The sequence below is a fragment of the Vipera ursinii genome (genome assembly GCF_947247035.1).
Source record: "Vipera ursinii genome assembly, chromosome: 2".
NCBI lineage: Eukaryota > Metazoa > Chordata > Lepidosauria > Squamata > Viperidae > Vipera > Vipera ursinii.
In genome coordinates this window covers 180,784,215-180,809,221 of record NC_139513.1, presented here as the reverse complement: position 1 = coordinate 180,809,221, position 25,007 = coordinate 180,784,215, and the positions used below count along the sequence as shown (strand labels likewise).

General features: G+C 45.0%; 1 protein-coding gene across 6 annotated transcripts in view; it reads left to right on the top strand.

Moving 5' to 3' along the window:
- The window catches only part of DNM2 (dynamin 2), a 186,749-nt gene that overhangs the window by 90,109 nt on the left and 71,633 nt on the right, over nt 1-25,007 (top strand). For all 6 annotated transcript variants that reach the window (XM_083355833.1, XM_083355830.1, XM_083355831.1 and 3 more), the window contains exon 9: nt 24,786-24,853. In XM_083355833.1, the coding sequence (XP_083211959.1) occupies nt 24,786-24,853 (68 nt within the window). The remainder of the gene's footprint in view (nt 1-24,785; nt 24,854-25,007) is intronic.

Below are 25,007 nucleotides of genomic sequence, written 5' to 3'. Positions count from 1 at the left end.
CTTCATTAGGGGTAGTGGGTACAGATTACATTCACTAATTGTGTTCAAATTTCTGTAATCTATACAACAGCGGAAAGAGCCGTCCTTCTTCTCCCTGAGCAGGACCGCGGTGGCCACTTTGGGTTTGGTAGGCTCAATAAATCCTCTTTCTAAGTTTTTCTTTATGAATCTTTCCATCTCTGCCATTTTCTTTGGGCTCATGGCATACATCCTGGGCTTTGGGAGTTTTGCTCCAGGTTTGAATTCTATAGCACAGTCTGTGGGGCGGTGGGGGGAAAGCTCATTTGCCCGTTCCTCACTGAAAACTTCAGCAAGGTCCCTGTATTCCTCCGGTATCTCTGGTAACCCCTTCTCTTCCCCCACCAATGCTGACTCCTCTCTTTGGGTTGAGGGGGTGCTTTTGGGTTTTCAATTTCTAAGTTCCCCCTCTGGGAAGTTGAGTTCTGCTGTCCTCCAATTTATCCCGGGGTTCCATTTCTTCAGCCATTCCAGTCCTAAAATCATTGGGCATTCCATGCCTGGGGTCACTACAAACGTTATGTCTTCCTCATGAGACCCCAGGGATAGGTGAATTGGTAAAGTGGCTAGGGTAGCTGGTCCCCCCTCCTGCTATTGACCCATCTAATTGGCTAAAAGAGATTGGTTGTTTTAGTCTCCTCACTGGGATGCTGAGTCTCCCCACCACCGTTGGGCTGACAAGGCAGCAGGTGCAACCAGAGTTTATTAGGCCTTTTATTTTGATGGCTTCGGGCATAGAGGAAGCTAATATAGTCACTGTCTTAAGAATGGGTGGAATGGATCCACTTACCAATGGTTCTCCCTCTGAGCTGTCTTCTGAGGTATCCACCGCCCCTGCGGTGTAGGCCGGAATCCAATCCCAGTTCTTTGCAGGGGTTGTGGACTCTACAGCCTCTGTCCCCTTCATGTAAGATTCTTTTGGGATGCCTTGGGGCTTCCCTAGTTTCTTGGGGGGTGATGCCTCTGATTTATGCTGGGGGGGTTGATTTTTTAGCTGTGGACGGTGGGTTTTCCTTCTTACGTATTTGTTTGGTTGGCGGCCGGCCCCATGGTTTCCCCCGATGGTGCCTCTTCAGTAGGTCTATTTCTACTTCCTCTGCCAGGACATACCAGTCATCGAGATGGTGTGGGTCTCCTCGAGGCAGGCAAGCATCATACAGGTCGTAGTTTAGCCCGTCTTTGAAATGGCTAAGGAGGATATCTTCTGGCCAGTTCAGCTTGCTGGCTTGGAATTCTTGGGTATATTCAGCCACCGCCCATCTGCCCTGCCTCACCGTTTTGATTCTGTCCCGGGCCTTACGATCAGCCAAAGGATCCTCGAACCGCTGCCTCAAGGATGACATGAATCGGTTGAAATTGTTGAGTTCTGGGGCTTTGGAGTCACATTTCACCACCCAGTCTGCAGCCGGTCTGTCCAGGGCGGATTGCACAATACGGATGCGGGCTTTGTCACTGGGGATGTCCCATCCGTACTCTTCCATATAGCTGAGGACTTGGGTTAGGAAAACCCCCAAGCGTGGTGGCTTCCCCTTGAATTTTGTTTCCAGAGGTGGAAGTCTTTGACTGGACCGTTGTCTGCATCGTGGGCAGTATTGCCCCTCATCCTGGACCCCGTCTGTGGTTCTGGGGGGGTACTACTGAGGCAGCAAACCCTGTTCCAGCGGACAGCCCCGGTGTTGCAGGTACAGGATCCCCTCCGTTGTCTCTCCAGTTGCAGCCCCAGGTGCTGCTGCGGCTGCAGTACTCAGCTTTCTCCTCTCTTAGTGAGCTAAGCGTTGTCTTCATCAGGTCAATAGCTTTTTCTAGCACCCGCACTTCTTCAGTGACGTGCAGCGAGCTCTCCATCTCTTGCTTCCATCCCGGTTGGTGGCCGCCCCGCCTCAGAGTCACTTTTCTCAATGCCTTTTCCCACTCACTTTTCCTTCCAATGCCCATCGACCACCGCGGTTTGCGGTCGTGCGTCTCCGCCGCCTCTTCCCCGGAGGAATCTGATGCTTCGGCTTCCCCCCGTTGGTGGGGTTTTGGTTGAGGGGAAAACTCCCTTTCCATGGGGCTTTCCTCCTCCCTTGCTTCGTCGTTAGACATTGTCGTTAGTCCCCTGGTAAGGGTTTTCCTGCCAGGTTGACTCTTACTGCAGATCCTGTCTAATGTCAGGACCCACCCCAATCCACATCCCAGGAAAGAACGAACTCTTGAAACAGAAATTGTCCTAAAGGAGCTTTTACTGAAACATGATTGGTAATGGGAATACTAGACAGGATCTGAACTGTGTTACAGTTTGGTGCTTTTTTAAAGAGTCCCCGGGTCGAACCCCCTCCCTCCAAGCCATCTGGTTTGTCCTGGGTCAATTTAAATTCAGGTGTCAAATCCTTCCATGGGAAAGAGGGAACTCTCATTTCTTCACGACAAATTGCTCCCTTCCTTTAGAGATTCTAATTGGAGATACAAACCAGATCTCTTCCCCCCCCTTCCTTTGTTGTTCTCAGTTCAAAGGTTCTTCCCCTGGTCTTTGAAGACAGCTTCCCGGCAGGCTGAATACACATCCTCTCTTCTCCTCCTTGAAGAAATGGCAGAATCCAGGGGGAGGGATAAGATTTTAAAAACATACAGATAGAGTTTTATGAATGGGATATAAATGTATTCTGACAGCAATCTAATTTCAGGATGCCCTATATCCACTGTTGAAAAGGAACCTTGGTAAATGGTAAATCCAGTATCTTAAGGCTTGTCCGATGTTTCCAGACTTTCATACGCAAAGGCTCATTTATGCTAGTTAGGTCAGTGATGGCAAACCTTTTAGAAACCAAGTGCCCAAACTGCAACCCAAAACCCACTTATGTATCGTTGGGTGCCAGGTGGGCATGGCCCATTGGATGGGTGTGGCTGCGGTGGTAATGGCAGAGTGGGTGGGACTAAAAAGTTCAATCAATCAATTCCAACTTTGCGAATCTTTTTTTTCCTGCGAGTAGTTGAAATTGATTGATTAAACCTTTTCTTTTTTTTGCACATGGTGACGAAGGCCTAAAGTGAAAAGGTTTTATAGGGCTGGGGTGATGGCGCACGTGCCCACAGAGAGGGCTCTGTGTGCCACCTGTGGCACATGTGCTATAGGTTCGCCATCATGGAGTTAGGTGATTCCAAAGTGCAAGGCACCCTATTAGCTAGTTATAGTTAATAACTATATAGCTGAGAGTGATACTATGAAGCGCTGAATAGGCCAGGATAATATTCCCCTGGATAACATATGGATTAAAGTAGTTTTTTAGACTGTCTCACTCAGTTTATAATTTCACTGTTTACCCTTTATTTAACCCTCTCACTATGGAAAAGTGAGAGTTTGCTGAACATTTTTCATCACACTCCTTGGAAATATTAAGGACATAGGAAATGTTATGAATTAAGGCAAATATATGTGTCCCAGGATAATGTTGCAGAATCCACCGTAACTAAAGTTTTTGTCTTCCGAGTTTTTGGACTGATGCTGAGTCCATACTCAGGGAACTTCTCTGTGTGCTCTGGGCTGTTCTATGGCCACGCAATGGCCACCACATAAAACACCACACAGAGAACAGTTCAAAGCATACAGAGAAGTTCCCTGAGGATGGACTCCAACATGAGTTTGAAAACTTAGAAAACAAAACCTCTGGTCCTGGTGACCAACCCAGATTGGATCCTGCAGTAAGAAATGTTATATAAATGTTTGTATAAACATATGCCTGATGTATATTCACTGTAGTAACTCAAGGAAGTTGAGAAAAATATTGTAGACTTTTGTATAAAATTATATTTTCTAAGGCAAAACTTACTTTCTCAATTATTGAAAAGCCTGAGATCTATCCATCTTAGGAAAAAAGTGTTTAGATTAATTTAATTTAATTTAATTTAATTTATTGAGATTTTTATACCGCCCTTCTCCCAAAGGGACTCAGGGCGGTTCACAGGGCATAAATATAAATAACAATACAAACATTAAAAGACAATTAAATCAGTGCCCAAGTTAAAACAAGAATAAAACAAGCCAATAAAAAACCCATGTACCCCCATCAGGTCAGACCCGCTAGTTCAAATAAATGGGTCTTCAACCCGCGACGGAAGGATCGGAGGTCTGATGTCATCCGGAGCTCCACCGGCAGTTGGTTCCACAAAGCCGGGGCACCCACAGAGAAGGCCCTCCCCCTGGGGGCCACCAGTCGACATTCCTTGACAGGAGGCACCCTGAGGAGGCCCTCTCTGTGGGCGCGCACAGGGCGGAGGGGAGTCGACGCCGGCAGCAGGTGGTCCTCGAGGTATCGCGGACCCATGCCATGTAGGGACTTAAAGATCATAACCAAAACCTTGAACCTTACCCGGAAGACAACTGGTAACCAATGCAGCTCACGGAGCAAAGGTGTAACATGGGAGTACCGGGAAACTCCCAAGACAACTCTCGCGGCCGCATTCTGTACCAGTTGGAGCCTCCGAGTAGTCTTCAAGGGAAGTCCCATGTAGAGAGCATTACAGTAGTCTAGGCGAGAGGTCACGAGCGCATGAGTGACCGTACATAAGGCCTCCCGGTCCAGATAGGGCCGCAACTGGCGCACCAGGTGAACCTGGGCAAAAGCTCCCCTAGTCATGGCCACTATGTGATCCTCCAAAGTGAGTCGTGAATCTAGGAGGACTCCCAAGTTGCGAGCCCTATCCACAGGGGGTAAAAGCTCACCCCCCATAGAAAGAGATGGAACATCCCAGGTGTCCCGGGAAGATGGAATGTACAGCCACTCAGTCTTGTCAGGGTTGAGTTGAAGTCTGTTCCTCCCCATCCAGACCCGAACCGCCTCCAGGCAACGGGACATCACAGCGAGGGCATCACTGGGGTGGTTTGGGGTCGAAATAAAAAGTTGGGTATCATCAGCATATTGATGATACCCAACTCCAAAACCACGAATGATCTCACCCAGCGGTTTCATATAGATGTTGAACAGGAGAGGCGAGAGGACCGACCCCTGAGGAACTCCACAAGCGAGAGTCCTAGGGGTCGACCTCTGCCCCCCTGCCAACACCGACTGCGAGCGTCCCAGGAGATAGGAGGAGAACCACTGAAAAACCGTGCCTCCCACTCCCAATCCCCTGAGACGCTGCAGCAGGATACCATGGTCGATGGTATCGAAAGCCGCCGAGAGGTCTAATAGGACTAGGACAGAGGAATATCCCCTATCCCGAGCCCTCCAGAGATCATTCACCAGAGCGACCAATGCCGTCTCCGGCATGGGAAACCATATTTATATCTCTAACATTTTCTATATCTGAATTTAGAAAACAAACTGTCTTAGTGATCCTAAAAGGTAGTCTTGCAATATCTAGCAATAGGATATTGAACATGTTGAAATTATCTGGGAGGAAAGAGTAAATATGTGGAAGATACCTTTTTATAGTAGAGAGTTTTCTATATATATTTATTTCAAGTGTAATTTAAAATTTAAAAATATATTATTAAGAATCTTCCTGTATCATCTTTTATTAAATGAAATGCATGGTCATCACTTGCTATTGTTGTTCAGTTGGTAACTCATGTCTGACTCTTCACAAAACCATGGATGACAGCCCCTCCCTCCCATCAGATTCGGGCTGGCTTGGACTCCGACTGGGCAGTATCTGACGAGGGGGAAACGATGGGTTTGGCCGATAATATCTGGGAGGAGGAGGAGACAGGGGTTATTCCTCTGTCCTGGTCCTTTTAGATCTCTCAGCGGCTTTTGATACCATCGACCATGGTATCTTGCTGCGACGTCTTGCGGGGTTGGGAGTGGGAGGCACCATTTTACGGTGGTTCTCCTCCTACCTCTCGGGCCGCTCGCAGACGGTGTTGACAGGAGGGCAGAGGTCAACCCCTAGGCCCCTTAATTGTGGGGTGCCTCAGGGGTCGGTGCTCTCGCCCCTCCTGTTCAACATCTATATGAAGCCGCTGGGTGAGATCATCCGTGGTTTTGGGGTGAGGTATCATCAATATGCCGATGATACCCAGCTCTTTATCTCCACCCCGAACCAAGCCAGTGATGCCCTCGACGTGATGTCCCGTTGCCTGGAAGTGGTACGGATTTGGATGGGGAAGAACAGGCTCCAGCTCAACCCGGCCAAGACTGAGTGGCTTTATGTACCGGCATCTCGACTCGTCCAAGAGGTTCCATCTTTGGTTATGGGAGGAGAGGTGTTGCCTCCCGTTGATAGGGCGCGCAATTTAGGCGTCCTCTTGGACTCACGACTCAGTTTTGAAGATCATATTGGAGTCGTGGCCAGGGGGGCATTTGCCCAGGTTCGCCTGGTGCGCCAGTTGTGCCCCTATCTGGACCGAGATGCCCTACATACGGTCGGTCACTCATGCACTCGTTACCTCTCAGATAGATTACTGCAATGCTCTCTACATGGGGCTGCCCTTGAAGACCACCCGGAGGCTTCAGCTGGTGCAGAATGCAGCCGCGCGGGTAGTGATGGGAGCATCCCGATACTCCCATATTACACCCCTCCTGCGTGAGCTGCATTGGCTACTAGTTCTCTTCCGGGCGAGATTTAAGGTGCTGGTACTTACCTTTAAAGCCCTACATGGCTTAGGCCCGGGATACTTGCAGGACCGTCTGCTACCGGGGACGACTTCCCATCGCCCAGTGCGCTCACACAGAGAGGGCCTCCTCAGGGTGCCGTCGGCCAGAGAATGTCGGCTGGTGACCCCCAGGGGGAGGGCCTTCTCTGTGGGAGCACCAGCCCTTTGGAACCAGCTTCCCCTTGAGCTTCGGATGGCCCCAGACCTCCGGTCCTTTCGCCGCGACCTCAAAACTTTTCCATCAGGCTGACCTGGATTGATGATGGGTTTTTAAATATGTTTTAATTTTTAACTGTAGTTAATTTATTTTGGGGCTGTTATTTAATTCGTTTTTTAATTTTTGTATTGTTGTTTTTTATTGTTGTAAGCCGCCCTGAGTCCTTTGGGAGATAGGGCGGCATATAAGTCCCAAAAATAAAATAAATAAATAAATAAAATCCTCCATTGTCTCCTGGAGTCTGCCTAAACCTATGTTTCAATGAAAACTATTTAAACATCTCATTCTCTGCTCTCCCCTTTTCCTGTTGCCTTCAATCTTTCCCAACATCAAAGTCTTTTCCAGTGAGTCCTCTCTTCTAATTAGGTGGCTAAAGTATTTGAGCTGTAATTAGTTTTACCCCCTTATCTTGAGCCTGTCAATGGCTTTTAGAAAGTTTTCTTTGAAGGTAAACAAGCTTAATTTAAAGTGAAAACTTTTAGCAATTGCCAGCCTTTCAGGCTAGGTTGCAACATTGTGACAAGTGACATGCCTGAGGCAGCTTAAAGAAAAAAACAAAAACACGGAGTTTATGTGTTCTTTATTTTGTGAGTCTTTCTTGCTTTGCGTACAAGGAAGGGATGGGGGGGTGCATTCTTACTACACTGTGGAAGGAGAGCTAAGAAGGGCTGTCCAGCTAGCTCAGGGGTCTACAAACTTAACAACTTTAAGACCTGTGGACCATGATGGCTGAGGAGTTCTGGCAGTTGAAGTCCACAAGTCTTAAAAGTGCCAAGTTTGAAGACCCCTGAGCTAGCTGGTAGTGGTGCATATTAACAAACATGGATAAATTCATCATACATTTGTCAGTGCAAAGGGAAAGTGATTCAGCAAAGGAACAGCCACCAAAGAAATTAAAACTGGTACAATTTCTTTACTTTTTTCTACAGTTTGTAATATTTTATTAGATTATACAATAAAATACAAAAATACAAAAGCAAGTAGGAGGACACTGTGGGGAGGAAAAAGGGGGAGAAGTGAGGGGGAGAAGGGGAAAAAAACAGAGTTCCTCTGTTGAACCTCAACTTTTTACTTTTCCATAATATTATAAACTAGCCATTTCTATAACATCAGTTGAATTTAATCATAAAACCCAAAATCCTACCCCCTTTTTTCAGTCATCAAGTTTTTGAAACCTTGCTAAACACTGGTGGTACTCAAATATTGTCATGTCCTAAAAATGGTACAATCTGTGAAAAGGTTGAAAAGCCCTGGCCTAGGTAGTCAATCTTTTCTTTATGGAATTCACATTTTGAAAATTTGGCATAGAGTCGGGCTGCTTGGAGCTTAGTCAGTATCACCCTGACTAATTTGACATGCTCCTCTTTCGTTTCAGTATAAATTAGGATGTCATCCAAATACACCAAAGCCCTCTTGTACAAGTGCTCCTGGAGAACCTTATTTATCAGCTGCATGAAAATGGTGGGCACCCCTTGCAGCCCAAATGGAAGCACTTTAAACTGGAAGCATCCTAGAGGGCAGTTAAATGCAGTCTTCCATTCATCCCCCTCCTTTATTCTAACTTGGTATTATGCCTCCCGCAAGTCCAGTTTAGAGAAAATCTTCCTCTTCAAGAGGTGAGCTACCATGTCTTTCATGAATGGCAAGGGGTAGATATTGTTTACGCACACTGCGTTCAGAGATCTATAATCTATGCAGAGGCGCAGAGACCAATCTTTCTTTTCGCAGAACAGCACCAAGGTAGCTATTCTTGGCCTCGCTGGCTGAATGAAACCCTGCGCCAAATTTTTCTCTATAAATTTCTGCAGCTCCTCTAACTCCTGAGGGGTCATCGAGTAGAGTTTGGGTTTTGGCAGTTTAGCCCCTGGAATAATCTCAATGGCACAGTCTGTGGGACAGTGAGGTGGCAACTTGTCTGACTGTTCTTTGCTGAACCCTTCAGCTAGGTGCTGGTATTCCCTGGGCACACCTTCCAATCCGATTGGTGACAGTCGCCGCTACCTTGGATTTTCTCTTTACTCTGACCCTGTGGTTCCAATCAGCGGTGGCTGCGGCATTTCTTTTTTTTTTATTAAAGAGTTTTACAAAAAAAATTTACAATATATCCCCAAATCCCTCCCACCCCAAACCCACCCACTTCCCCCCCCCCAATTCCCAGAGCTAAATACAGGATTATAGTTACAATAATCATATTCTAAATAAAAATTTATGCATAATATACAATTAACCAAATTCATAATGTGCTTTAACTCCCCTTTAACATAACTACAAACAACGTACCAATAACAATATCCCACTAAAATCTACTCATAAGCTAAATGGAACTTTTTAGTCCCATATTTGTTCTGAATATAATTTATCCATCTCCTCCAAACTGAAATATATCTTTCCTGTGAATGATCTTTCAAATAAGCAGAAATCTTAGACATTTCTGCAAGATTCGAAACTTTGGAAACATTTCCAAGTGTTGCAGCGGCCCCAACGGCTGTGACGCTCTCACCTGTTGCTGCCTGGCCAACAGATTGCGCAGCTGTTGCATTACATCATGTTGAACTGTCAGGGAAGGGAGAGAAAGTTTTAATCTTTTAATTATCTGTTTCCCACCATATTCTCAGAGCTAGCTTTCCTTCTATTGTACCAGTTTGCTAATGTCTAATAAAGTTTACATTAGAGATCGCAATGTCTCTGGTGTTTTGCTTCATTGGGTTTCTCAGCCAGAACATGACAATCTGACTTGAGGTCAGGGATCACATCATTGTGGTTATCAGGGATGTTAAGATTTTTCTTGTATAGTTTTTCTGTGTATTCTTGCCATCTCTTCTTAATCTCTTCTTCTTTTGGTAGGTCCCTACCTTTTTGTCCTTTATTGGTATTAATAGAGTGTTCTTTTGACAAAATTCTGTTAGCCTTTGCCCTGCTTCATTTTGTACTCCAAGGTCAAATTTGTCTGTTATTTCTGTCACTTTTTGACTTCCTACCTTAGTGTTCCATTTCTCCTATGATGAAATAGACATTTTTTTATGTTAATTCTCAAAAGTGTTATGGGTCTTCATAGAACTCGTCAACTTCAGCCCTTTCAGGATCAGTTGTTGGACATAGACTTGGATTAAAGTGAAGTCAAATGGTTTGCCTTGGATTCAAACCAAGATCATTCTGTTGTTTTTTGAGATTGTACCCCAGTACTGCTTTTTCTACTCTTTATTGACTATGAGGGCTACTGCATTTCTTCTAAGATATTCTTCCCACAGTAGTAGATATAATGGTCATCTGAATTAAATTCATTCATTCCCATCCACTTTAGTTCACTGATTCCCATAGTGTTGCTGTTCAACCTTGCCATTTCATGTTTGGCCAAATCCATCTTACCTTGATTCATAAATCTTACATTTGAGGTTCCTATGCAGTATTGTTCTTCAGCATCAGACTTTCCTTTCACCACCAGATATATCCACAGCTAAGTGTCCTTTCAGCTTTGGACTAGCCTTCATCCTTTCTGGACCTACTTACAGTATAATTGTCCTCCATTCTTTGCTAGTAGCATATGGGATACCTTTAGACCTGACAGGCTCGTCTTCCATTGTAGTATCTTTTAGAATTTTGATACTGTCCATGGCAAGAATTTTTTGGCAAAAATACTGGAGTGGGTTACTATTTCCTTTTCCCTTGAGCCACTTTTTGCCTGAACTCTCCACTATCACCTGTCCCTGTTGGGTGGCCCTGCTCAACATAACTGCTAGCTTCATTGAGATAATTAAGCCCCTTTGCCATGACAAAGCAGTGATCCATGAAGAGGTATAGTCACTTGGAATTATAATATATTTAAAGTCTAATGTGTTGAACTAGAACACTTTTTTTAAAAAAACAAAGTCGTAATACTTGAGTGTGCTGTAGTATAAACTTAGCATAGAGTAAATGATAGAGAAAATAACAGCTTGCATGTTAAAAAAACTGCTTTCTCTGCTATTACATATTCCATTTCTGGTAAGATCTTTGGGTTACATGTTCCTAGTTGACCTTGGCAAATGTAATCAAGATTGGACTGAGTATGTAGAGGAGAAACCATTTGGAAATTCTGTAGATTAAATTAAAATTTTTTCACAAGATGGCATAAGTAACTATGGTTAATCTTTGGCAGAAGACACAATGTAGGAAATGACCAGGCTGAGCCTGAGAAAGAGGTCAAACGTGTCATCAGCCTAAAGTCCCTTCACATCCACAAGAGATCTAAGTCCAGCTCACATTGAATTTCATTGACTTTTATCTACCGCCTATTTGCTTTGACAATTGCTAGTTCAGATTCTTTAGAAAGCATAAGCATGCAATAAATCTTTATATTCATTTGAACTGCCTGGACTTCCTGATTTTTCCATGTTTGACACACAGGCAAATTGATATGGAGAGCTGCTTCCTTAGGGGGTTTGTTAGTTAACCACTTAGTGCTTTAGAGGTAAGTATAAACATTTCTTGTTTCCAAGTAAGGCATGCATTTATTTTTTAAGATCAAAGTGAGGAAATACAGAAACATAGTGTGAAAAAATACTTTATGTCAGATCTGCCATCACACTGGTTTAGCCCTGCTTCGCTTTGATAGCAACCTGCCATAATGTATTGGGGGGTAGAATAGAGGGATACAGGGAGGGGATGACAGGAACCAGAAGTGCCAACCAGAGACAATGGTTGAACAATCCAAGGACACAGGCTTCGGAATGGAATGCAAACATCCATCGAAGAGGCACCAAACATTAGAACTGTTACCAAAACAACTAATTTGAACTTTATTGGACAAGATGACCAAGGAGAGGGCCTGGGAGAAGGGAAGAGTATTGGCTTTATGTGGGACTCTTCAGATCTGGCTTTGCTTATGTTGTAACCAAGTGGCTTTAGTAAAAGTATATCTTCACTGAAAAATGGAGTTGAAGGTTTTTCTTTCCTAAACACCCAGCTGGGACAGACCTGACATTAAGCCAAATCTGCAAAAACAATCCACCCAGAGACTTGCATCTACCATGTATGGAATGTCTCTCCATGAGAGTGAGTAAGAGGAGATGGAGACCTGGAAGGAAGCTACTTTGAAGCCCAGGAGCAGTGGAGGTTACCCCGAACTGGGGAGAGAAGCATAGAACCTGGAGATTTGACCAAAGCCCTGGTGGTCCATAGGGATTGGAAAGATGGAAGAGTGGGAAGAGAAGCCCTCTGGGGTAACCTTTGCCCAGGGAAGTTGAAGCTGCCACAAAGAGTGCATGGCAATGGGAAGTGAGCCAGACCTACAAGCAGGCAATTGACTTCCTAAGAAGTGCCAAGAGTGGCAAGCACCACCGCCAGCCCAACCCACTAATGAAACAATGTAACCAGCCCCGTCACCAGCCCTTGCCCTGCTAGCCCTGGCACAACTGTCAGGATTAGCCCAGCTGGCCTGGCCAACACCTCCTTCTCTCCATGAAGAAGAGACCTCTGACCACCGGCACTGAGAGTGAAATTCAACATCAACCCAAAACAACTGGCATTCTTCCTCGCCCAAGTGTGCAACTACATGCAAAAGTATGGGGCTAACATGCTGAATGACCCAGCCAGGGTATGATGTGTTACCATAGCCCTAGAGGGAGAGGTTGCTGAATGAATGGTAGCCCTCCATGATCATGATGCAGTGGAGCTATGCAACTTTGGCTGATTCATGGCTGCTCTGAGGAAGTGGTTTGAAGACCCTCTCGCTGATTGAAAGGCCAGAACAAAAATCAAAACTATCAAACAGGTGAGGCGATCCGTTGCTCCCTTTATCCAAGAATTCCAGACCCTGGCCTATAGGTTAACAGACTGGCCCCTGGACATGCTGATCAAGAGTTTCCAAGACGGCCTGAACAAAGTCTTCTGTACCTGCCTATTCCGAGGCATACCACAAACCCTTCAAGGGTGGTATGTTCTGGTTGATGAAGTGGAGACCTGGCCAAATACCATAGGCACACCAGCCAAGAACAGCAATGATTCTTCATCATGGAAAAGAAGGAAGCCCTGAGGCCAGGGAAGCAAGACCATAGCCCACATTGCCACTCCCAGAAGTGCTTTTGATGCGGCAAGGAAGGCCATTAAGCTGCCGACTTCTTACCATAGCATTCTACCAGTTGGATGGCTCAGTGGCGGGAGGACACAACCTTTCTCACAGAACCAGTGGAAATGAAAAAAGGGCCCCATGAAGAGACTCTCAGTTTCATTGTAATGCCAGGCATGGATACATCCATGGTACTAGGTTTAGTATGGCTACTAAAATGGAATCCCTCTGTAAACTAGAGGAAGTGTATATTTAAGATCCAGTGAAAGCAGGTCAAGGGAGGGCTAACAGAGAAATTGCCATCTCACCCCCATGCACTGCCCATTAAGAAAGTGAAAGGAGAAAATGCTGCGGCAGTATGCAAGCAAGAAAAGGTGGTCTCTCTGATCCCCAAGAAGTATCAGGATTTGCAGAACATTTTCAGCAAGCGAGATTCAAACATGCTTCCCTACCCATCACTTCATGAACTGTTCAAGAAAAATATTGCGGGGAGCTAAATTACCCAAGCTGAAACTATATTTTATGATCCCAACGGAACTGGACGAACTCTGGTCATTCATAGATAAAAATCTAGCCTGGGGTTTCCTTCGATCAGCAAAGTCACGTATGGCCGCACTGTAAGAATACATTTATATTTCATTTTTAACTATCTTTTCTGTGCAAACCAGAATCTCACCCCCTTGGATTCTGCCATTCCCAAGGAGGAGAGGGAACAAGCATGGGTTTTTATTGCTTTCACTTCCTTCCTCAAATGTAACCTTTTGTTTATTCCGCCTGCCTGCTATTCATCACAATAAGATCAATTACTTTCTCACTAGGCATTTTCCCTCTCATGGGCAACTAAGAAAGGGCATGGAATGAAACCCACTGAAATCTGGTTTGTTTCTCCGGATGGAATGTGAGGGGGTGGAAATGATTCTGCTACCAATGGACTGATGTTTCTCCTCTTCCCACGAGGGGCTTACCACCTGGAACTTGGCTGATCCGGAACTGACAAAATGAACTGTGGGGTGGGGCTTGCTTGGGAACATTTAAAAATACCGATCTGTGAAGTCATTTCTTAGATCCTGTCTATTATACCCAGTATCTTCTATTTCTTAGTAAAAGTTCCTTCTTGGACAATCTTGTCTTCAAGAGTCCTTTCTTAAGATGTAGATTGAAGTGGGTTCTGACAATAGAAAAGGCGATCTCTCTGATCCCCAAGAAATATCGGGATTTGCAGGAAGTTTTCAGCAAGTGAGATTCAAACATGCTTCCCTACCCGTCACTTCATGAACTGTTCAAGAAAAATAATTGCTGGGGGCTTCTGGTTTGCACGCGTGACGCTTTCGGACGTGCATAGAGAGCTCCCTCACTGCCATCTGATCCTTCTTCATTGGAGGACCCTGAAAAGGGTTGAAAGTCGCCCTGGAGGGGTGACCACCTCAAGGACACCCTCCTGTGATCGTGGAAGTGCGGCAGCCTTCCACTTGAATCCGGAGCAGATCCTTTTGGCCTGAAGAAGAAGAGACCGGCCATCAACATGGCCGAACATTAAGCCGCTCCCTGCCGAAAGCCAAAAGCACCATCTAGCACAACAAAGCAATCTGGAGGACCTGGGTAAGACCTTTTCTTTCTTATCCCCCTAACTGCCTGCCTGTGGAACGTTTCTGAAAAAATTTTCCCCACTTTTTTTGAGAAAACGGCTTCTGTATACTTGGGGGATCAACATTTTAAGCCTTAAAGCATTGAAGGGAAAAAAAAACCCAGATGATTAAACAAAGAAACTAAATAATCTCATTCCTACTTATTAAAAAGCTATTTTTGTGGGGATCTACTACCCTATTTTCTGCTTAAGATGTGAACTAAGGAAAAAAGAATGGACTAATTATACAAAAGCTTTATATTACTTTGGAGGGAAAAAAAGAACTTTACAACTTATTCTATATGCTACTGATGACATTCTGTGGCTAAACTTGGAATTCTAAGTAATCCTTTTGCTTATTTTGAGAGCTGAGAGCTGTCCTTGATATTATCTTTAAAGACAAGTGTGGGAACACCTGGTACTGAAAACAACTTTTAGAAACATTGGAGGTGGAAGATTACTGACTCTTATTAAAATAGCCTCCATGGAAGACTTAGCTGTAAACACTAACGAAATGGATGACTATATCCCACCACTTAACTACAAATTGATATTGGACACAATCTTGGCTATAACTGAACAAATTAATACATGACAACTCAAAGCCACCAAACCAAACTTTGACCTTAAATGATGAACTGACAACCCAAAAACAAATAGAAGTGGAAATTAATACTAAAATAGGAGACTTCAAAGAACAACAATCACAGCCTACAGAGAACTTCAAATGCCAGGTCCGTGGTTAACAAAGCTCCCCTTGTTAGGGATTTAGTTGAGGGTGAGCATGCGGACCTGGCTAGCATCACGGAGACTTGGTTGGGCCCGGAGGGTGGGGTCCCTTTGGTTGACCTCTGCCCACCAGGTTTCTGGGTGCTACACTGACCACGAACTCAAGGTAGGGGTGGGGGTGTGGCGGTAGCTATCAGGGAGACCTTATGTCCGCGGGAGACCACCGTTCCTCAGATAGTCGGGTGTGAGTCTCTCTTCTTGAGATTTGGTCCGGGGGCGCAGTTGGGCTTGCTGCTGGTGTACTTTTTGCCTAGTCGCGCAGCGGCAGCCCTGCCCGAACTGCTCGATATCCTCTCGGGGTTGGTGATTGAGTTCCCCAAACTTATAGTTTTGGGTGACTTCAATCTACCATTCCTGGGAGGTTCATCTGAGCTAGCTTGGGAGTTCATGGCTTCCATGATGGCCATGGACCTGATGCAAGTAATTTCTGAACCAACTCATGAGGGAGGCCACACCCTTGACCTGGTTTTTTATCTGGACGGTGGTTTGATGATCTTGGTGGGGGCTCTCCATTTATTATGCCCCTGTCATGGACCGATCATCACCTCCTGTGGCTGGTCTTCCATTTTGCCACCCCCCGCCGTGGGGGTACGGAGCCAATTAGATGGTACCGCCCCAGACACTTAATGGATCCTGATAGATTCCAGGCGGCGCTGGGGTCCCCACCTGCCTCCGTTGCTCACAACTCGGCAGATGCCCTAGTGGAAGCCTGGGAAAGGACGGCCACTGAGGCACTCGACCGAGTTGAGGGAACACCTGCTGCCGGCATCAAACGCCCTTCGCCCAGTGCGCTCCCACAGGGAGGGTCTGCTCAGGGTGCCGCCGGTGAGAGATTGCCGGCGGGTGACACCCAGGGATAGGGCCTTCTCTGTGGGAGCGCCTGCCCTCTGGAACCAGCTGCCGGTGGAGCTGAGGACTGCCCCCGACCTCCGATCATTCCGCCGGGGCCTGAAGACCTGGCTCTTTGAGCTCTCAGGCCCAGGCTGAGGAGAAATTTTTAATTGGGGTTTTAAGTATACAGGGTTAATTTAATATTTTTTTAATTTGGTTTTTTAACTTTTATATGGTGGATTTTTAACTCCCTGTAAACCGCCCTGAGTCCTCAGGGAATAGGGCAGTATATAAATGTAACTAATAAATAAATAAATAAATAAATACCCTTGTGGCCCCTGACCCGGTGCAGATCCCAACGAGCTCCATGGTTCTCCTCGGAGCTCCGGGAGATGAAGCGTCGGAAACGGGGCCTAGAGAGCTGTTGGAGGTCCAGCCGATCCAAATCCGACCGGTTACGACTAAGAACCTTTATTAGGTCTTATCTCGCAGCGATGAGGACGGCGAGGTGTAATTACTTCTCTGCCCTCATCGCGTCCGTAGAAAATCGCCTGGCCGCCCTGTTCAGGGTGACCCACTCCCTCCTTAATCAGGAGGTGAGGGAGTTTCCCTTGCAGGGTCGTGCCGAGGAGTTTGGACAACATCTGCTGGATAAAATCGCTCGGATTCGGACCGGTCTGGACTCCAACTGGGCAGAGTCTGACGAGCAGGACACGGGTGGTCTTGTCGATGTTATTTGGGAGGAGTTTGATTCTGTAACCCCTGAGGAAGTGGACAGGATTATGGGAAGGCTGAGTTCCACCACATGTTTATTGGACCCGTGCCCTTCTTGGCTGGTTTATGCAGCCCAGGAGAGGACACGAGGCTGGTTCCAGGCAGTTATATCTGCTTCCTTGAGTGAGGGTAATTTCCCTGCCGTCTTGAAGGAGGCGGTGGTGAGACCTCTCCTCAAGAAGCCTGCTCTGGACCCAGCTGTTTTGAACAACTTTCGTCCGGTCTCCAACCTTCGCTTTCTTGCGAAGGTTGTTGAGAGTGTGGTGGCGCATCAGCTTCCCCTGGTCCTGGATGAAGTGGATTATCTAGACCCGGGTACAGCACGGAGACGGCATTTGTCGCTCTGGTGAATGATCTCTGGAGGGCTCGGGACAGAGGATATTCCTCTGTCCTTGTCCTATTAGACCTCTCGGCGGCTTTCGATACCATTGACCATGGTATCCTGCTGCGGCGTCTCAGGGGATTGGGAGTGGGAGGCACAGTTCTTCAGTGGTTCTCCTCCTATCTCCTGGGATGCTCGCAGTCGGTGTTGGCAGGAGGGCAGAGGTCGACCCCTAGGACCCTCGCTTGTGGAGTTCCTCAGGGGTCGGTCCTCTCGCCTCTCCTGTTCAATATCTATATGAAACCGCTGGGTGAGATCATTCATGGTTTTGAAGTTGGGTATCATCAATATGCCGATGATACCCAACTTTTTATTTCAACCCCAAACCACCCCAGTGATGCCCTCGATGTGATGTCCCGTTGCCTGGAGGCGGTGCGGGCCTGGATGGGGAGGAACAGACTTCAACTCAACCCCAACAAGACTGAGTGGCTGTGCATTCCGGCATCCCGGGACATTCAAAATATTCCATCTCTTCTTATGGGGGGTGAGTCTTTACCCCCCGTTGATAGGGCTCGCAACTTGGGTGTCCTCCTGGATTCACGGCTCACTTTGGAAGATCATATAGTGGCCATGACTAGGGGGGCTTTCGCCCAGGTTCGCCTGGTGCACCAGTTGCAGCCCTATCTGGACCGGGATGCCCTGTGTACGGTCACTCATGCGCTCGTGACCTCTCGCCTGGACTACTGCAATGCTCTCTACATGGGGCTTCCCTTGAAGACCACTCGGAGGCTCCAACTGGTACAGAATGCAGCCGCGAGAGTTGTCTTGGAGTTTCCCGGTACTCCCATGTTACACCTTTGCTCCGCGAGCTGCATTGGTTACCAGTTGTCTTCCGGGTGAGGTTCAAGGTTTTGGTTATGATCTTCAAGTCCTTACATGGCATGGGTCCGGGATACCTCGAGGACCACCTGCTGCCGGCGTCAACTCCCCTCCGCTCTGTGCGTGCCCACAGAGAGGGTCTCTTCAGGGTGCCTCCGGTCAGGGAATGTCGACTAGTGGCCCCCAGGGGGAGGGCCTTCTCTGTGGGTGCTCCGGCACTATGGAACCAACTGCCGGTTGAGCTCCAGACGGCATCGGACCTCCGCTCCTTCCGCCACGGGCTGAAGACCCACTTCTTTGAACTAGCTGGTCTGGCCTGATGGGGAGGGTTCTTTTTTAACGGGTTTTTTATTATTTTATTGTCATTGTATTTTAATTGGGCATTGGTTTAATTTCTTTTTAATTTTTGTACTGTTATTTATTTATATATGCCCTGTTAACCACCCTGAGTCCTTCGGGAGAAGGGCGGTATAGAAATTGAATAAACCTTAAACCTTAAACCTTAAAGTCCAAACTCCGACTTTAACTACAAAACTTACAATTCAAAAAACAACAATACCCAAAGAAAGCAACATTAAGAGCGAAGATATCAAAGGCCTCCAAATACAGTATGTTGAGGATTCAGCTAATCAAATGATAACATTAGCTACTACTTACTACCTAACCCAGATGGAAATGGAACAAGAAAAAGATCAGACTGAATTAATGACAATCATATCACATCAAACATAAAAACTGAGCTATTAAAGCAATACCTCAATGATTATAAAGGGGACACTAGCTTGGCAAAACTGTCATTTGAATGGTCTCCGTGGATTCAAATAAGAGGTGGAGGAAGAAAGGGAGACACATTGGAGAACTTAAAGGCATTAAGATGGAAGCCTGATTGTCACAAAAAGAAGGCGAGAGTTAGATTTAAAGATTTAGACTTGTCTCTTTTTTGGGATTTGTAAAGACAGAACTTAAAAAATTTCTTTTGATGGACTAAGGGGAATCTTAAAAAAAATAAACTGATTTCATATTTAGGTTTTAGATTTTAAAAAGAAAACAAAATTAAGCTTTTAGAATAAAACTTTGAATTATACTATAGAATTTAGAATCTTATACTATAAGATAAAAAGGGACGCGGTAGCTCAGTGGGCTAGGACACTGAGCTTGTCGATCAGAAGATAGGCAGTTTGGCAGGTCGAATCCCGAGTGCCGCATAACAGAGTGAGCACCTGTTACTCGTCGCAGCTTCTGCCAACCTAGCAGTTCGAAAGCACGTAAAAATGCAAGTAGAAAAGTAGGGACCACTACAGTGGGAAGGTAACAGCATTCCGTGCACCTTTGGTGTCTAGTCATGCCGGCCACATGACCACAGAGACGTCCTTGGACAAGCGCTGGCTCTTCAGCTTTGAAACGGAGATGAGCACCGGCCCCTAGAGTTGGAAACGACTAGCACGCATGTGCGGGGGAACCTTTACCTTTACCTTAATATAAGATAATATTTTATTAATTGTTGAATGGTTAAGACAAAAAATGTTTTCTAATAATTGGTGATTTGTTAAGATGAAAACTAGATTTTACTGCTAAATCACAAGAATGATTTGTAATGAACAATGTAAGTTTTGTAGACAAGAGAATTATTCTTTACTGAAATAGGGAATTTTAAGCTCTTTTCTGCATATTATAGGCTACCTTAGAGTATTTTTTTTTATTTTAATTCCATTTATATCCCGCCCTTCTCCGAAGACTCAGGGTGGCTTACAAGCTTAACAGTAGCCTTCATTCTATGTATATGCCTGCTTATTAGGGCTTTCATACACCCCCCAAGCGGCATTATTACAAAGTCAGCTTAATTGCCCCCAACAATCTGGGTCCTCATTTTACCTACCTCGGAAGGATGGAAGGCTGAGTCAACCTTGAGCCTGGTGGGATGCGAACCTGCACTAATTGCAGGCAGCTGGTGTTACTTAAGGAGGCATTAGCCCACTGCTCCACCAAGGCTCATTTATTGCAATTAGGTAAAACTTAAAAACAGGATTTTGATATGTATTAGTCTAACTATATTGAAAACTTTGTTAATTGACTAGGTCATAACTAGAAATGTATTAACTTGATTACTTTGTGTGAAAATTAAGGGAATCAGAGAGGGAATTTTTATTGTAATCTGAACTATCTACAAACAACTTGTTATTTGTTACTTTTGACTACCCAACCACCATATTGCTTCAGAAATACATGTATATACCCCTACACTTAACCTTTCCTCTACCCTTTTCCAAATCCCCATTTCCCTACCTTCCTTTTTAACCCTATAAAACTAATAAAAAAATTCAAAAAAAAGAAAAAGAAAAATATTGCTATATTCTATGATCCCAAGGGAACTGGATGAACTCTGGTCATTCATAGATAAAAATCTAGCCTGGGGTTTCCTTCAATAAGCAAAGTCACGTATGGCCGCACCTATACTGTTTTAAAAGAAAAAGGATGAGTCCCTCCATCTATGCGTAGATTACCACAGGCCAAATGCAATTTTCATTGAGAATGTCTACCCTTTGCCACTGATAGACATGATAGCCTACCTGGAAGGAAGATTTTCACCAAATTAGACCTGAGGGAAGCCTATTACCAAGTGCATATTAAAGAGGGAGATGAGTGGGAAGTACCTTTAATTGCCCTTTGGGGTGCTTTCAGTTTTGATTGCTGCCCTTTGGGCTACAGGAGGCACCTGCAGTCTTCATGCAATCAATTAATAAAGTCCTGCATGATCATTTATGTAAAGGGGTCTTAGTTTACTTGATTTACACTGAAACTATGAATGAACATGTGAAGTTGGTCAGAGCAGTGCTGAAGAAGCTCTGCAATGCCAACTCTCAAAGTGTGAATTCCACAAAGACAAGATTGACTATTTGGGGTACCACATTTCACACAAGGGGGTGGAAATGGATATCCTGAAAATCTACGAGTACTCAAATGGGGGACCCTGGGCACCCAAAAACAGCTTCAAAGCTTCTTTGGGTTTACCAATTTCTACTGGAAATTCATCCTATCCTTTGCCCAAATAGTGCTTCTTGTCACTAACATCCTAAAGACCAAAGGAGAGGGAAAGACTAAGCCAAGCCCTCAAATGGACAATGGAATGCTAGGCAGCTTTTAAGAGATTTAAGTGCTTATTTGCAGCTAAGCCTTTGCTCAAACACCCAGGACCTGAATGCCCTGTTTATCATCCAAGCTGATGCTAGTGATACGGCGATCTAGGCTGGCCCTCCTTCAAAAAAAACCAAGGGATTTTACAGCCTTATGCCTACACATCTAAAAAAAACTAGCTGAGGCTGAGCACAGATGGACGGTCTGGGAAAAAGAGGTTTATGCCATGCAGTGTGGGAACTTCTCATGTGGAGACACTTCCTGGAGGGCAGTAAAGCCACTTAATTGAAGTGTGGACAAACCATAAGAATTTAAAACCTTTAAAGACACTCAGGAAATGATTCCCAAGGCAAATGCAGTGGGCTCAATACTTCAGCCAATTCAGTTTCATGCTGCACTACCTTCCTGAGGGAAAGGGTTTTTTTGACTGATACCCTCTCCCGACTGCCTCAATATAATATAGATGAAACTCGAAAAATTAGAATATCGTGCAAAAGTTCATTTATTTCAGTAATGCAACTTAAAAGGGGAAACTAATATATGAGATAGACTCATTACATGCAAAGCAAGGTAGTTCAAGCCGTGATTTGTCATAATTGTCATGATTATGGCGTACAGCTCATGAAAACCCCAAATCCACAATCTCAGAAAATTAGAATATTGTGAAAAGGTGGAAAAATCTAGGCTCAAAGGGGCCCACTCTAATCAGCTAATTAAGCCATAACACCTGCAAAGGGTTCCTGAGCCTTTAAATGGTCTCTCAGTCTGGTTCAGTAGGAATCACAATCATGGGGAAGACTGCTGACCTGACAGTTGTGCAGAAAACCATCATTGACACCCTCCATAAGGAGGGAAAGCCTCAAAAGGTAATTGCAAAAGAAGTTGGATGTTCCCAAAGTGCTGTATCAAAGCACATTAATAGAAAGTTATGTGGAAGGGAAAAGTGTGGAAGAAAACGGTGCACAAGCAGCAGGGATGACTGCAGCCTGGAGAGGATTGTCAGGAAAAGGCCATTCAAAAGTGTTGGGGACTTTCACAAGGAGTGGACTGAGGCTGGAGTCAGTGCATCAAGAGCCACCACACACAGACGGATCCTGGACATGGGCTTCAAATGTCGTATTCCTCTTGTCAAGCCGCTCCTGAACAACAAATAATGTCAGAAGCATCTTACCTGGGCTAAAGGAAAACAGACCTGGTCTGTTGCTCAGTGGTCCAAAGTCCTCTTTTCTGATGAGAGCAACTTTTGCATCTCATTTGGAAACCAAGGACCCAGAGTCTGGAGGAAGAATGGAGAGGCACACACTGCAAGATGCTTGAAGTCCAGTGTGAAGTTTCCACAGTCTGTGTTGATTTGGGGAGCCATGTCATCTGCTGGTGTTGGTCCACTGTGCTTCATTAAGTCCAGGGTCAACGCAGCCATCTACCAGGAGATTTTGGAGCCCTTCATGCTTCCTTCCGCAGATGAGCTTTATGGGGATGCTGACTTCATTTTCCAGCAGGATGTGGCACCTGCCCACACTGCTAAAAGCACCAAAACCTGGTTCAATGACCGTGGGATTACTGTGCTTGAGTGGCCAGCAAACTCGCCTGACCTGAACCCCATAGAGAATCTATGGGGCATTGCCAAGAGAAAGATGAGAGACATGAGACCGAACAATGCAGAAGAGCTGAAGGCCACTATTGAAGCATCCTGGTCTTCCATAACATCTCAGCAGTGCCACAGGCTGATAGCTTCCATGCCACGCCGCATTGAGGCAGTAATTGCTGCAAAAGGGGCCCAAACCAAGTACTGAGTACATATGCATGCTTATACTTTTCAGAGGTCCGATATTGTTCTATGTACACTCCTTGTTTTATTGATTGCATGTAATATTCTAATTTTCTGAGATTGTGGATTTGGGGTTTTCATGAGCTGTACGCCATAATCATCACAATTATGACAAGTCACGGCTTGAACTATCTTGCTTTGCATGTAATGAGTCTATCTCATATATTAGTTTCCCCTTTTAAGTTGCATTACTGAAATAAATGAACTTTTGCACGATATTCTAATTTTTCAAGTTTCACCTGTAGCTCAAATAAGGAAATCATAAGCTGGGTTTTCCCTTCCAATCAGCTGGCCACCCCTGCAATCACCAGAACTCGGAAAAAACCACACCACAGAGAGCTGACAACCTACTAGTAGAATTAAAAGAGTCCTTAATCAAAAATAAGTGGTTTAAAACCCACCAAATGGACTGCACTATCGGGGCCAAGTTTTATGTGCCTGAGAGTTAGCATGCCCTGAAAAACTGCAGGACATTTTGAATTTGTGAAAACCCTGCACTTAGTGAAATTCTGGTGGCCCTCCTTAAAGAAAGACATTGAACACTATGTCATCAGCTGCCCCATTTGCTTATCAGGGAAAGGCTGACTAAAGAAAACCCCTGGCCTCCTGCAACCAGTGGCCAATCTTACAGCACCTTGGAAGGAAATCTCCATTGACTTTACAGTTGAACTACCGGAGAATACAGGAAACACAGTCATTTGGGTTGTCACTGACCTCTTCTCTAAACAAGTGCACTTTGTAACATGCCCCAAAATCTCATTGGCATGGGCAGTAGTCAAACTCTTCGTGCAACACATCTTTAGACTCCATGGCATCCTTGAATGGATCTTCTTAGTCCAATTCACGTCTCAATTCCGGCAGAAGTTCTTGAAAATATTAGACACCACCTGAGGGCTCAGCACCTTGCATCATCCCCAGACAAATGGAGGTTGTGAATGTATAAATAGCATCCTAGAACCGCCCATGCCGATAGGGCTCTGTAGCCAGTTCGCCCTTATGCAGGACAGGCAGCATGCTGTGGCTGCTGACGGACACTGTCGGTCCCCATGCACGCGCTAGCCTCTGTGTGCAGGGGCACACTATCTGTATTTTGGCACTAAGAAATTCCACTAACCTGCTCAGAAAGGAAAATTTGTATTATTTTTTTTTAGAACTAGAGCAGAAAGGGAGAAAACAGAGAAGTTGCTGAACTGAGAACAAGTTGGATTGAATTAATTTATTGGAGTTAATTATTAATATTAATTAAAGCTTTCAACTGTATGCTGAAGATTTTATCTATGGATCCAGATAAATTCCCAAGTTTGGTTTTGAAGAACAGATGCATAATATGCTTCCTAATATTTGGGCTTCCTAACATTTGGGCTGTCCAAGTTTCAAATCTGGAGGCTAATTATTAATAGGCAGCATCATTGTTGCTATGACTTGAACGTTGACCAAAGAGTAGGGCATATAGATGCCCTTCATTTGTACTGTGAAATTTAGTGGCCCTCCTCCCACTAGATGAAAACAGAATTTATCCCTGCGATTGGATGAGAGGAGGTCCCTGTTTCTGTATGCTCTCTTTCCACTGGTGATGATGTATTAAGGTGAATACCTTGCTCTTGCTATTATGTCCTCAGATGTTGTATCTTGACATAGGTTTACACTATAAAATGATTGTCAATCATGACTTCACATAAATGCAGACTTTTTGGAAAAAGTCTGCAAATGGAAGAAAAAGAGAAGTATTTTATATATCACCATTTTTCTTTTAGATGGAATTTGATGAGAAAGATTTGCGACGTGAAATCAGCTATGCAATCAAAAATATCCATGGTATAAGGCAAGTATTCAGACTGGACTGAATGTACATGGCATAAAATGTATATAATGATACTTATCTGGGGCATCCAAAGCAGCTGATAGTTTGGGAAGCCCTTGGTACTGAAAATGTTTCCTATTATCTTGAAATCAAAAAGAAAAATGTTGATGAGAAT